Source organism: Tamandua tetradactyla, chromosome 23, assembly GCF_023851605.1.
Source record: "Tamandua tetradactyla isolate mTamTet1 chromosome 23, mTamTet1.pri, whole genome shotgun sequence".
NCBI lineage: Eukaryota > Metazoa > Chordata > Mammalia > Pilosa > Myrmecophagidae > Tamandua > Tamandua tetradactyla.
The window spans coordinates 52,204,360-52,218,700 of record NC_135349.1 but is presented as its reverse complement, the minus strand read 5'-3'; the positions used below and the strand labels follow the sequence as shown (position 1 = coordinate 52,218,700).

Genomic DNA, 14,341 nt, shown 5'->3' with positions numbered 1-14,341 from the left:
GACTGAGGAGACAGTGCTGGAGAAAACTGAGGAGAAAAAGTTAATTAAGGACAGTTCCCAGGCTGCACATCATTCCCTGCTTACACCTAGAAGCACCCTAAGAGTTTGAATAGGCAGAGCAGCTCTTTGCTAGAGCCTTGTGCATTTTCAGACACAGGAAAAGTTCCCTGTGGGTGCATGTGTACTTAGAAACAAAGTGCTGTGGTCTTCTAGTTCCAGCCAGCTGGACAGGCATGTGGGAGAGGGGGAGGTATAAGTTGTAGCATTTGGGAAGTCAAAGCAGGCCTAAGTATACAGGAAGGCCCAATTCTGGGGAATCCTTGTTTTTCTCACATTTATGTCCCCACAGCAGGGCCAAGGGTGGCATCTGTGGGCATGTCTAAACATCAGCATTTCTGCTTTCCTTTAGGAATCATCCACTAAGCTTGATAAAAAGGTTCCTATCCCATCAGGCCAGATCAGTGGCCCCATTGCTTTGCCTTCAGAACATCAGGGAGGAAGCCTGAGCACTGGGGCTGCAAACAGGGAGTTCTCATCCCAGGCACCTGGCAACCTTGCTAATCCTGCTATCAACCTGGAAGACTCGTTGGATGAAGACTTAATCCATAATTCAGCCCCCTCATTGGAAGCTGTGTCCAAGGAACTGGCTGTATTGAATAGCAGAGCAAGTGGAAACTCTGAATTCGCTTTGTCTGCACCCTCAAAAACTCCTGTGGAAAAAGCTGCAGGTGTTACATGTACAGAAGAAAAAAGGAACTTTCAGAAGCCCAGCCCTTCTGCTCCACCACCGTCTAACTCTTTGCAGTCACCCCTCAATTTTCTAGCTGAACAGGCTCTCGCACTGGGGCAGTCCTCTCAGGAGAAAAAAACAGAGAATTCTGGTGGCTACAAAGAGTTGTCCTGTCAGGCTCCCATCAGCAAAAGCCTGCCAGAGGTGCACCAGCCCAAGGCAAAGCACCACAGCTTGCAACGGACATCTCATGGACCCCAGGTGGCAGCTCCAGCACCTGGCCCCCAAGTTAAAGGCCTTCACACAAGCACTCAGCAGCAGAAGAGCTTTACCACCCCAACCCCTCTTGCCAGTAAGCTCCAAGGCCCCAAGGCTCCCACCCCCCAGTGTCATCGTTCCCTCCTTCAGCTGGTAAAGACGGCGACCAAAGGCCACAACTTCCATCCCTCCACATCAGCTTCTTCAGGGGCGACACCAGCGCCCAGCAGCAGTTCCCATAAGAACCCATCTTCACCTTCCACCTCCCTGAGCCACGGAGCAAAACAGCATGTGGCCAGTTCTTCAGGACCACCTTACAGGAACAGTCCCTTTGCCAGTTCACTCTCCAAACACGGGGCTTCTGGCAGCTCTTCCTCTGGAGGGATGCCAGTCCAGAGCTCTGCTTCCGGGAACCTGCTCCCAGGCATGCAGCCTCCCTCCACAGGACAGCCCGCCAACCGGCCTGTCCTAAGCTCAGCAGTGAAAAAGCCACCTGTTTCCCAGAAACTGACGCTGGTGGCACCTCCGGGTGGTCCAAATGGAGATTCTGGTGGGGGAACCCAGGGAGTGGCAAAGTTACTGACCTCCTCCCTGAAGCCCACCGCAGTTAGCAGTGTGACATCGTCTACCTCCTTGCCAGTGAGTACCCCAGTGGAGCAGTGCCCTAAGGGGACTCAGGAACAGGGCTGCTTAAGTCACCCTGACTCAAGAAAGAGATCTGAAAATGAAGGTCAAGTAGGAGCAGTGAGCTCAGAAATCAGGAACAGGACTGGGCTCTCTGTTTTCAGGTCCCTATTTTTCCAGTGATAGGAATCCTAAGAGACCCTTTAAATGAAGAGCAGAGTGGAAGGACTAGGCAGCACCTGTATCTGTAGGGAGGGGCTAGTCTGTACATCATCGAGTGAACCACAGAACTTTCTTTCGGAACCTCTTACCTGTCCACCTCTACAAATAAGTGAAAAGAAAATTTTATTACCTGTAAGATCATTACTTAGGTGGAGACTTTCACACCTCTGAAATAGCATCACCTTCTAAGAGTAATTCTTATGACTTTTTTTTCTCCTTTATTAGAGAAGTATTGGGTTTACAGAAGAATCATGTATAAAATGTAGGATTCTCATACACCACCCCACTACCAACAGGTTGCATTGGTGTGAAACATCTGTTACAATTCATGATAGCAAATTTTTATAATTATACTATTAATGGAGGTCCATGGTTTAACTTCGGTTCACTGTTTATGCAGTGTAGGTCCATGGATTTTCTTTTTTTAATTTGCTATTACCACAAATACAATTTACATTTCCCCTTTTAATCATATTCAGATATGTATTTCAGTGCTAGTTGCGTTCACAGTGTGCTACCATCACCACCATCCATTTTGTGGTTGGGTTTTGAAGGAATCTGCAGGTCATACAGAGGTGATCTGACAGGCCAGCAGTTAATGAGTCTGGCCTATGGCTGATTACCAGAAGTTTGGGGAAAATGGAAGCCAGCCTGTTCTCTCTTCCTTTTTTTTCCCCCCAATATGTAAAATAACTAAATGGTTGCAAAGAAAAAAAACTATTGAAAGGTATAATTCCCTTTACCATATTCCTACGACCCATGTACATAACTATTTTCACATTAGTTTTAAGTTTATTTTTCCTTTTCCTCTTTTAAAGCAAAGATTAATACTTACAAATATGTATCTTATGCATGTGTATACATGTCCACTTATAAATGTGTACATTCACGTGTGTATATATGTAATTTGTATACATCTGTATATAATATTCTCTCTTTCTTACACAAAACAGTGATGTTTAATATCCTGCTTTTAAAATGAACAGTGTATCCCAGAAACCATTCTGTGTTAGTTCATAGGAACTGTCCTCAATTCCTTTCTTTGGCTGCAGAGTAGGAGGGTGCCTCAAGAAGAGGAATTCGATGCATATGTGCTATGTCCCCATCATGGGTAATAATAGGTTTGCTTTGTGAGTCATGAACAGTTCTGGAGCTCTGACCCCTTTGCTGTGTTTCCTCCCCAGAAAGGAACGAGTGGGGCTGTGCTGCTAACCAGCTCCTCTCCCTTAAACCTGCTATCTCCTTCCTACAAGTCCAGCAGCCCAAAGCTGCCCGGGGCCATGAACTCGAACTCTTTGGGCATTATAGCCCCTGTCCCATTTCCTCTCCACGTGCTCTCCTTCAGTGCCGACTCCTCTGCCAAAGCAGGGGTCTCCAAGGATGCCATCGTCACGGGACCTGCCCCTGGAACTTTCCACCATGGCCTCAGCCACAGTAAGTGCTTTTCTCCTTCCTCTTGTCATCCCAGAGGTGCGCCTCTAAGCCCTGGCTGATGGGTTCTTCTGTCATGTGTGCTGCAGTTCATGTGTTTGTGTGTCTGCTGTGTGACCATGGAGACATTTTCTGGGAATCATGCCGAGTCCCCTCCCCTTTGGGCTTTTTAAACCAGACTGGTCCAGTAGGTTGTCGGGGACTGTTGACTGCCAAGCTGCTCTCGTGTTCCTGTCCTCAATGTGTGTGTTTTGTTCTTTTCTCCCCCTCCTTTCTCTGTTTCTTTCTTAGGTCTTCTGGCTGGCTTGCATTCCAGCCCGCACCATGCAGCGCCTCTCCCACACGCTGCCTTGTCTACCCATATTCCACAGAGTCTGCCAGGTAATTGTCCAATGACCAGTCTGTCACCTGCACCCTGCGTCACTTCCCCTGCACCCATTAGATGCCTTGTCTGGTGCCAGATATTTCAGTGCCTTCAACTTGTCATCGCTGTGTGTTCTTCTTGGCTTGTCCTTTGAGTCTCTGGTTTTGTGTGTGTACAGAGAGAATGATAAAAGGTTCTGCCACTTAGAAATTTCCCCTGGCTCCAAATTTTTGGGACTCCACTGGGTCAGCCTTATTTCTTCAGGTTGTTACCCTTTATGATCAGATATTGCTGGTACAGGAAGAGGTCGTGGCCTGTATAAGAGGCAGGAGCTCCCATGCCATCACTCCGCTTTTCCTTTTCACTTTAATTGAAAAACGGAGGGTGGGGGAGGTATGTCTGTCTTTTCCAAGGCTAGCTGGAATACTGCAAAGCCTTTAAATTCGTGCTGGTATCCCCTCCAAATAGTAACAGTTTAGGGAGGCTCTCCAAACTTGGTTTAAATAAGAGAAAATCCAAAAAACAGAATGATTACAGCAGTAGGCTTTAAGGCAGGACATCTTGACTCTGATGTTAGCATATATCCCAAGGAAGAGCAGGTTTAAATTCAGTTCAGATGAGATTTGGGAGCCCAGCTGGGATTTGGTCAGTGCTCCCTTTTTTCTCTTGTTTTTCCTCTCTGGACCAGTGGCTTTGAGGAATAGGGAGCCTCTGGACTTGAGGGTATTTTGACACATGTAAGAGGAGGGCACAGATGCCCCAGGCTGGCACCTCTATGTTGAGTCGATTCACCTTGCCCTAGGGCCTCGATTCTTGTGTTGACACTTCCCCTGATGGAACTGTGGTGCTAAGCCTCATGGTTCTTGGTTTTGACCTGCTGCTCTCCTTACTACCCTAGACCTGCTCCAAAACTGACCACGGAGGCCACATTGGTCAGGGTAGAGATGCTGGCAAGGAAGCTGGCCCTTGGGTAGCCCTAGGGACCTCTGGTACCGGTTGGGGATGAAAGGGCTGCACGTTCACGTGTGGTAGCTATACCTTTTCTAAGGTCTGTGTTAGTCTCCTTATTTGGCGTGGGCTTCTTGCAGCACAGGTCTGGGGCTGAAGTGCTTGTAGTGGATGAGAGAGGCCATCTTGGTGACTCCCTCCCTGTTGGGTGAGAATGGGCCTGTAAATCCTAGATGGAAATTTTGCTTCTTCATAAAAGTAAACTTATGGGCTCCAGCCTGTATGAATAGTTACTCCTCTTTTCTCCAGAGAAGCAGTAAAATGCAGTGGGCTTACTCCACTAATTCATGGCTACCGCTGTAGTTTAATTTAGGGGACTGCAGAGCCACCTAGGTGAGAACTCGTATTGTTGTGTTCTTTGGGGGGGAGGGGTGGGGTGCATGGTCCAGGAATTGAACCCCGGTCTCCCGCATGAAAGGCAGGCATTCTAACCACTGAACTACTTACGGGTGCACCCTCTAGTGTTTTTTGAAAGAGAGAGTGTGCTGCATGTACTTGCTTTGGGGAATGTGGCTCTTTCAGGCAGAGAAACCTGGCTATGGATCTGTGCTATTTACAGCACAAAAATTCAAAGAGAAGACGACTGTTGTACTGTTTCTTTCCTGTTTTTCCTCTGTGTGCTAAAAGGCTATCAGAAAAGAAGATGCTAAAACAGGCTTTCCGAGTAAGCTGTTCTTCTCTTCTTTAGAAAGATTTCAGGTTGTAGGATTAAATCAAGTGCTTGTAAACGAAAAGCTGTCTGCTCATTTCAGCCCATGTGATGTGTGTCTGCTTTCCTTTCGCTCCTATATAGACTTGGAATGCTAGTGCGTTTACAGCCTTGTTTATATAGTGCCTAAGGCCCTTTGCGGGGAAAGCAGTCACTGCTACATTGAGCTCAGTGCATCAGCAGGCCTGCTTATGGAGTCCCAGCCTGCTGTGGGATGGTACTTGTGGCTGAACAGAGTAGCCCAAGTTGCATAGCAGAGTCACTTCCCAGGAATATTGTACTCAGCAGCCACCTGCCTTCACAATGCTTAATGTGCCCCATGTACGTTGAAGTCAGCTACATGTAGCAGGGTGCTCAAATAAGCAGTCAAAAGTTCTTTGGCTTGAGTCTCAGAACTCAGTGCTCAAGGGCTTTTACTATTTAAGAAGTGATCCCCTTGAGGCTTGGTTATTGCTGCCTTAAGGGAATCTGAGATCCTAAAAGACTTGTGACCTGTTTTTGTTTATTTTTTTCCAGATGCTTCTCAGCTTCACGGAAAAGGGCCCAGTGTACCACGGAAATTGTGACCCCTTTGGAGGAAATGCTCGACTGACTTAGGTCCGGGTGGAGGCCTTGGAGATTGATCTTCACTGTGTTCTTTCAGCCAGTTGGCTTTCTTCTGGAGAAGATGTGAGTCTAAGTGGAGCGTTTCTTGACACTTCTGAAGTACCTCCAATTAGGGAGCAGCCTGGTGCTTCTCGGGAAGCACTTCCTTACCTGGTGCTCTGGGCCTTGTGGCTCTGTTGCTGGACAATCGTCAGAGGGGCGGTTCCTGGGATGGGGACACTGGGCCTTGGGCAGTGAGGGGTCCAGCATATATGTCCCCAGCTCCAGTGGCATGCAGAACAGCACGTATCCCTGTGTTTTATATCTGCTTGACCCTTTGGCATCTGGTCAGAGTACCTCATGGCCCTTCTGGCCACAGTGGGACACTGGGCTGGTCACGGCATCTGTGCCACCCTCAACTGTGTACCCAGGACAAAAACTCGGGTTCAAGCCACAGCTGGGAGACCAACCTTGTCCCTTGGAAAAATACCAAGAATACCTAATGTTTGTTCATTGTGGGGGGCCAGTTTATCCTCTGAACATGACAATGAAGCTCTTTTAGGGAAGAGATCTTTGTAGATTCAACAATTGTGATAGGATTTTTAAAAACACATATTTTTGGCTCAGTTTTCATCATTACCATTAAACGCATTGGATAGAGTGGGACTGTTCTTCGCACGTCATGTTATAGGAAGACATAATTCCAGTGCCTTTATGGTGGAGCAGCATTAGGCAACACATGTCTGTTTCAGCCCTCTGAGTGTCTCAGAGGAAGACCTTTTTTAAAGATATGTCTGTATTTAAGACATAGCCAGTTTTGAGTTTTTTATGGTTGTGCATTATAACCTGTGCCGTCCTGACCAGAGGGTCATCTGGGCCCTGAAGGCCCAGTTCCCAAGCCAGCCAGGACCCCAGTTTTGTTTTTCCAGAATTCATGCAGGTGAACTCAGAGCCCCAAAGCCCTTTTTTCATCTGTTTGTGGGCAGAGGATCTGAGGGGTTCCAGGTCATGGATAGACATTCTAGTTTGTTCTGTTCTTTGAGAAATCATAGAGCTGCAGCAGCAGGCCTCTGTGAAGCGCCTTTAAATACAAACAGGCCTTGAAGCCCAGGTGCTCTCCAGGCCACACGGCTCTGTGTTAACTTAGGGTGAGATGCAGACAAGCTTGGAACATAGATTGAAGACTGACTGGGAGGATTATACCAGAGCTCGCGAATCACCAAGCTGCTCACACTCAGCTATTTCTCCAGGACTTCAGAGTGTTTGCCCACTCCTGTCAAGTGTGTGCCACAAGGTGTGCTTAAACTGGCTGCTCCAGCTAAATTTTTTCAAATATGAAAAAAGTTACCAGCCTCCTCAGAATATATACCTGTGTGAAGACACTAACAGCTCTTTTGGTTTCTGACTCGCAGGGTACTATGCTCAGTAACTCAATTCGTGTAAGAGGTTTGCCAGCCTTCCCCATTTCCCTCTAGAGGAGTAAGACTGTGTCAGCTTTTGGCCAGGCCCCTGCTCTTCTTTATGTAAGAACCAATATGTGTTTCACATTGAACTAAGTGGATTCCTTATCCCTTTATTCTCTATATTTTTTGCAACTTGGATTTCCAGTTTGTTTACAGAATAGTCTTAGGTAGTAGCAAAAGAGCCAAAGAAGAGATTTGTATTGCTGAGCATAAAGCTGAGCGGGGCCATCCTTGAGTGCTGAGCAGTGGGAACTCCCCAGGCTTCTCTGCCTGTGAGCATCCCAGGTACCAGTCCAGTCCCTCTCCTTTCCCCACAGTGCTCCCTCTTTCTACCTACCACTGAGTGTGCAGCTGGAGCAGATACCCTCATTTTTAAGAATCTAGTGATGCCTCTTGCCTCAGGGAAATGTTTCTTTGACGGGGAGTTGAGATTTTTTTCTTGTTTATGCTTTATTTGTGGTCACGAGAGAGTGAATGACTAAACAGCCATGGCAAGGCAGAACTACAGGCTGCAGCAGAAGGTGGGGCAGAGGGGGCTCCGGGGCCTGGGGGCTGCAGCAGCTGCAGGGGTTTCCTTGGTGCAGCAGAGTCTCTGAGCACTTATGGGAGCATGGCCGTTTCTTAGGTGTGAAAGGAGCTGTGGCTTTTGTGCAGCTACTATGTTGGTGTTGGGGATGGTGTGGAAACTGTTAAATCTTGTATAAAGCAACTCAATAAATTGTTTTGACGTTTCCAAAACATTTTTTCTCATCCTTGTCTTTTTACCATACTTGCAAGTAATTCTTTATCCCATAGGAGCTGGTATATGTAATAATCATTTTGGCTTAAAGCCAAGATTGAGTAGGGACATAATCCTCACACGGAAGAGTTGTTTTGGAAAGAAACACGCTACCTTGAAATGAGATTGTAGCCACCAGGTTTTTATTATCATGCTATAAATAAAGTTCCCCATTACTTCCCATTTTCTTGCATATAATGAGAACCAGAAATTCATTTGGTGAAAATCAACTGCTTTGTATACCTAAATAGTAATGAGATAAGTAAGACTTTTAAGGCACTGAATGAAACTAGGTTAACAGCAATACAATCCACTATTAAAAAAACTTTAGTTTCAGAACCATGAAACATTTGGATGGTACGTCTTCCTGGGACGTCTGGCCTTCACCCTAACAGTGAGGATCGGATCCTGGGTTGGTTTTGTTGAGCCTTTTTTGGCATACAGCCCAGATCTGTCTCACGAGTAGGGCACCTACTGAAGAGGCCTCTCTGATGGAAACCCAGGGGAGCATGCATGCAGGTTGGTGGCCCCCATGGGTTCAGTCTCTTGATGAACAGAAAGGTTTGTGGAACGAAGGCCCTTTTGCCCTAGAATTTCGCCATCTAGCACAGAAGGTCCATGCTGCAATGAGTGGGTCTGTTTGCCTTGGTCGTCTTAGGTTTTTGGTGGTTTTGGATTATTCCCAGGTGTATGAGGAATCTGTTGACAGGAGTGTGCAGGGAAAAAAGAGAAAAGGGCATTGCAGTTGTGGAATCACTCATTGTTCAACCAGTGCCTGCTCCACTTGTATGTTAGGGACTCTGAGGAGCCTAACAGTGAAGGCACAGATAAAATGCTTAGCTCTGCACAGATGAGAAGCCCGCACAAGGGCGAGGGAGGAGACACCCAGGAAGTCTTTGGATAAGAGAGAGCCAGCCATCTACTTCCCAGAGAAGACTGGTAGAAGTGCTTTGCCTATTTCTGCCCAGAAACCAAGACCGCCAGCTCCTGGATGGACATGTCCTTGTTGACATAACGATCGTATTGAGCAGGGGTCAGCCTCCCATTCTTTAAGGCCTCTTCAATGGAGAACTTTTTGCCTGACTTCCTGTCATGTATCACTGAAGATTCCCCATTCGGACCCTTCACTGATATTTCCTCCCAGTCGCATTCCTGGTTTCTGAGTTTCACAAACATGTTCCAGTCGATGAGACCAGCACGGTGGGCTTCCTCCGGGGACAGCTCCCGGCCCGTGTCAGGGTCGATGACCACAATGGAGCGCCGCAGGTGGTTCTCTCGCTGCTCTCTCTTGACGGCCACAGAGCCCAGGCGCCGCTGCAGCTCGTCAATCTCGAGATCTTTGTCCTTGGAGAGCCTCTTGAGGTCATCCAGTTCTCTTTCCAGGGACCACAGCCTCGAGTCCAGGTTCTTCCCTGAGTCCACTGGGGTCATGTTTCTTAGGTCTCGTGTTTCCGCTGCTGCCATTTCAATTTCTGAGTGGAGTCTTCTGGTCTCCAGCTGCAGATTTTGCCGCTCCAGCTGCAACTTGTGGTTTTCTTCCCGTAGGAAGTCCAGTTCTTTGGACGACTTGGAGTTGTGGAATTCCAGTTCTGATAACTTGGCTTCTAGCCGGCTCACCTCTGCATCTAGCTCCCTCTTGCTCCGGCTTTCCTCCTCCAGGCTGCTCTTGAGTCTCTGAATCTCCTGCTCGGTGTCACCTTTCTCCACCTGGACACTTTCAGAGAAGACCACCTTTTCCTTGACCTCCATCTTCTCCAAGTTGAGGAGCTTCTTTCTCAAGGTCTCAAGCTCGCTCTCCAAGACCTGTCGCCGGTGCTTTTCTTCCTCCAGCTGGAGCTTAAGCAGGGAGTGTTCCCTGGCCTGCTGGGGGTCCTGCTGTAGGACCACTTTCTGCTTGAGGGTCACCTTCTCTCGGGCTTCCCCCTCCTCCTTCTCCAGCTCAGCCAGCCGATGCTTCAGGCGCTGCACCTCCAGCTCAGCCTCCCTCCGCGCCTGCCGTTCGCACTCTAGCTCCTCCAGCTGACGCTCCAGCTCCCCCCGCCGCCGCTGTAGCCTGCGCAGCTCCCCACGGAGGTGATCAATCTGCCTGAGTTCAGTGTCAATGCTCTCAGTGAAGGAGTTCACCTCAGCCCGCAGCCCAGGGTCCTCCTCGTACCTGACCACCTCATGCTGGACCACCTTTTCCCTCACCTGGGAAAGCTCTTCTTCTTTCTGTTTGATTTTCTCTTCCTGGAAAGCCCTCTCCCTCTCAAGATCCACTTGTTTCTTCTGTTCTTCCGATAGCTTTGCCCTCAAAGATTCCACTTCCTCTTTTGTTTGGGGATCTTCCTGGAATTGGAGGATCTCCTGGACTACCTCCTTGGTCTGTATCTGGGGCTTGGTGTCCTTCAAGGCCTGGATCTCTTGTTTTAGCTGGTAGATCTCCAAGTCACATCTTTCAATCAGCCTGGTTTTGTTGACGATCTCCTCCCTGAGCCGCTGAAGCTCCTTCTCCACCTCAGGATCAGTCTTATACTTTATTACCTCTTTTGTCACTTCCTTGACTTCTACCTGGGGTCCCCGCTTTCTGAGTGCCTCCAGCTCACTCTGGTAGCTCCTCAGCTGCTCCTCGGCTGCCCTGTACTTCCTCTCCTGCTCTATGAGCTCCAGGCGCAGGTTGGCCCCTTCGCTCTCTGCTTTGGGGTCTGGCCGGATGATCTCCCGCACTTTCTCTTGCACCACCACTTTGGCGTTTTCCTCTTCTAAGGCCCATATTTTTCGGAGGAGCTCATTTTTCTCCCTCTGGGTGGCACGAGCCTTGGAGGCCTCATCCTCATACTGGCGTTTCAGGTCGGCAACCTCCCTTTCTGTGGCCTGATCCTTTTCTACCTTGAGCACCTCTTTGACAGTGATTTTCCCCTCGGCCATGGCCCGCTCCTTCTCCAGCCTCTTAAGCTTGTCCTGCAGGAAGCTCAGCTCCTCCTCTTGCTTCTCTTTGAGCATGCCCTCCTGCTGCTGGTCCTCCTGCAGCTGCCGGTACTCTGCTTCCAGCTGGGGATCATTCTGCAGTTTCACCACCTCCTTCTCTGTGACCTTCTCCTGTGCCCTCCTCCTTTCCTCAGCCACAGCAGCGATGCGCTGCTGCAGCAGGACCACCTCTGCTTCCCGGGTGCCCTTCTGCCTTCTCAGCTCCTCTAGCTCCTCCCTGAGCTGCAGGACCTCCTCTGCCTGCACTCGATCCGGCTCGATGCGCAGGACCTCCTTCACCACGTACTCCTGCCCCCCTGTCCTGCTTGCATGCTCCAGCGTGCGCAGCCGTAGCGCCTCCAGCTCCTCCTGCAGCAGCTGGTTCTTATGTTGCTCCTCGGCTAGAGTCTGCTGCATCTGCTGGAGGCTTTCCTCCAGCGCGGGGTCCGGCACCTTCTTCAGCACTTCCTTCCTCACCACTGATTCCTGGGGCTTCTGACTCTGCAGAATCAGGATTTCCTCCTGGGCACTCTTGACCTCATTCTCCAGTTGCTGTCTCCGCTGGAGCTCCTCATCCAGCTCCTCCTTAATCCTCCATGTCTCCTCCTCTCTGGAGTGTGGCTTGTCCCCATGCAGGGTTTCATGGGTCGTCTCTCCTTCTGGCTGCTAGGGTAGAGAAGACCAGACATGGTTAAAAGCAGACTCTTGCACAGGCTGCTCCTGACCTGGTCACAGCTGACCTGGGTCACTGGGAACAAGTCGGACTGGTTGTCCTGTGATCCCGAAAGGACTCCCTTGGAGCCCATTTCATAGTTGTCAAGTTCTAGGTTTAAAAATGGTAAAGCAACTAGAGTTTTAAAATGCATCTGGTAAAATGTTTTAAAACTAGAAAAGAATAGAGTGGAGTGGAACAGCTGTCTCCTACCTCAGGTCCTGCCCCTCGGGCTATCATGTCATCCTCTGAGACCTTTTCTGTGCATGTACAAGCAATGTGTGTTCAGCCTGTGCCATATATTTAACTGACCCATTGCTGGTGAAAAAATATTCTGTGGCTTCCAGTTTCTTGCTCCTACAAACAACCTTTACTGAATCTGAGTACCTAGTAAAGATTTATTGAACTGAGCACATACTTTGTGCCTGAGTCAGTAGAAGCATTGGCTTGGGCCAGCATTTGCACTGCTGCTGCTGGAGAATGCCAGCAAGGGCCACCCCACACAGCTTCAGGCTGTTCCTTTGATTTCTCATGTGCTGGTTAGAAAAGTTTTAAATGCAGGTTCTCACTAAGCTTGATTACCTGGCTTAGGAGATTCAGCGCAAACTCCAGATTCTGCAGCCTCTGTCTGTTGATAGCATTAACTTCAGTGAACTTGGCAGCAAGAGCAGCTTCCTACAGAGAAGAATTTTAGAAGAGCGTCGGCAAAATGTACTCCACAGGCAAAGTGAGAAAGGGCTGAAAGCTTGGACACAGTCTTTGAAGAGTCTTGGCATTCAGGTACTAGAGGGACAGACTCTTGCCCATTCACACCTGGAATTATACTAGAGTCTTAGCTGGTGGAGGGAGAATTGGGTTTAGAGCCTGAAGACCCAGGTTTGAGTTCTGGCCCCAGTAACATAGGCAAGCTATGTTACCTCTTCAAGGAACAGAAAATGTTGGCCCTCCCTGCATATTTGATAAACTGCCCAAATCCACAGGTCTGGCCAATCTAGATACTTCCACCAGGGTGTCTTTCTAGGCATCAGTGTCAGTGTCCAAAACAAGCTCATCCTCTTCTGTCAAACTGGTTTGTACCTCACGGGCTCTCTGGACCAGTGTCCCTATTGTGTATCAGCACTCCCCAGAGAGCCAGGGATTTACCCTGTACCTCCCCCCAGGATGCCACAGAGCTTACTTCTTCCTTCACTTTGGCCGCGGGAGACTGGAGCCTGGCTCTCTTGCTCACGTGGCTGCCATTCTCCAAATCAAGAAGGGACTTCATTTTCTCTGCTTCCAGCTCATAGTCCTGGGGGATGCAAGAGACATTGCACAACACAGACAAGAGCAGCTGAGAAGAGATCCAGCATTGTCATGTCCCTTTCCCCTTGCCCTGAGCATGGAGTAGCACCCAAGTCTTTAAGCTGGTGCTGATTTTTCTAATCTGCACAGGCCCTTCTCACAGCTGGGCCCTTTATTAGCTGCCAGAAGATTTTGAAAGCTACTTAAATATCAAAACTGCACAGCTACATCACTGAACAATATACAAGAAAAAGAAAAAACTCCCCTACATCCTCAGAATCAAGCTATTTTAGTGTCCCCATCTGGGCCTTTCCCAGAGCCCAGGGACTCTGACATTCTGCTTTCTTCATTACATCACCTAATCTTCATGTTTCCAGTTTGCTAACCTTAAAATCCATAAAGTAGATATGATAATTTACCTACCCATTCCTCTGCAGTTGGACATTTAAGATATTTCTATTTTATCTGTTTGCTTTGCTATTGTAAATAATGTAGTAACAACGTTTTTGTTTATCTTGAATTATTCCTCATTTAGGGTGAATCCTCCCCATAGAGTTTACTGGTTCTGAGTATGAATCCTTTTATAGTTTTCAACCTAGTACCATATTGTTTTCCAAAAGGGCTGTGCTGGTTGAGTCTGCCCCAACCATGTGCGAGTATAACCAGTTACTCATCAAACTGCCAGGGCCAGTGCTCCTCCTTCTCGTGTACTGGGTGTACTGCTGTTTTATATTTTGGGCAGAAGTTGTGTCTTACCTTTACCGCTTGCTGGTACTGCTGAGAATTGGCATAGACTTTCTGTACTTCCTGATCCCAACTTGCTATTTCATCTAGCAGGTTCTGTAAAATAACAGAAATTTTAAAAAATAAAAAATTCTTTTGATAAGGTAACTGGATTCCTTAGATCCTGAAATTACTCTTCCATGGTATGAAGTATAATGAATGGCTTCCTTGTGTACATCTGTTCATTTAAAACGGCAATACTAAGGTACTGTGAAGAATGGCCGAGAAGAGAATTATCTTGAATGCTTTGAAATGCCAGGCACTATTCTTACATCTTTACTTGAATTATCTCATGTAACTTTCAAAGAATCTTAAGCAGTCAGCACTGTTATTATTGCCATTTTATGAAAGAGGAAACTGAGGCTCAATAGGTTAGGGAACTTGTCCACAGGCCGTGGATCTGAGTCTGGGCTCCTCAGCCCCAGCCCAGGACAGGGTTGCCTTCTG

At 48.2% G+C, this 14,341-nt stretch overlaps 2 protein-coding genes and 1 long non-coding RNA gene across 6 annotated transcripts in view; 2 read left to right on the top strand and 1 right to left on the bottom strand.

The window, feature by feature from the left end:
• Nucleotides 1–8,132, top strand: part of UBN1 (ubinuclein 1) — a 29,729-nt gene extending 21,597 nt beyond the window's left edge. For 3 of the 4 annotated variants that reach the window (XM_077141896.1, XM_077141895.1, XM_077141897.1), the window contains exons 15-18: nt 410–1,627; nt 3,019–3,268; nt 3,557–3,646; nt 5,863–8,132. In XM_077141896.1, coding sequence (XP_076998011.1) covers nt 410–1,627; nt 3,019–3,268; nt 3,557–3,646; nt 5,863–5,912 — 1,608 coding nt within the window. In that variant the 3' untranslated portion in view covers nt 5,913–8,132. The remainder of the gene's footprint in view (nt 1–409; nt 1,628–3,018; nt 3,269–3,556; nt 3,647–5,862) is intronic. The other variant, XM_077141898.1, reaches the window with a different exon arrangement.
• Nucleotides 1–14,341, top strand: part of LOC143667568 (uncharacterized) — a 250,942-nt gene that overhangs the window by 188,791 nt on the left and 47,810 nt on the right. The window lies entirely within an intron of this gene.
• PPL (periplakin) overlaps nt 8,299–14,341 on the bottom strand; it is a 42,912-nt gene continuing 36,869 nt past the window's right edge. The window contains exons 19-22 of the mRNA XM_077141894.1: nt 13,868–13,951; nt 13,008–13,118; nt 12,413–12,505; nt 8,299–11,784 (exon numbers count right to left, since the gene is read on the bottom strand). Coding sequence (XP_076998009.1) covers nt 9,127–11,784; nt 12,413–12,505; nt 13,008–13,118; nt 13,868–13,951 — 2,946 coding nt within the window. The 3' untranslated portion in view covers nt 8,299–9,126. The remainder of the gene's footprint in view (nt 11,785–12,412; nt 12,506–13,007; nt 13,119–13,867; nt 13,952–14,341) is intronic.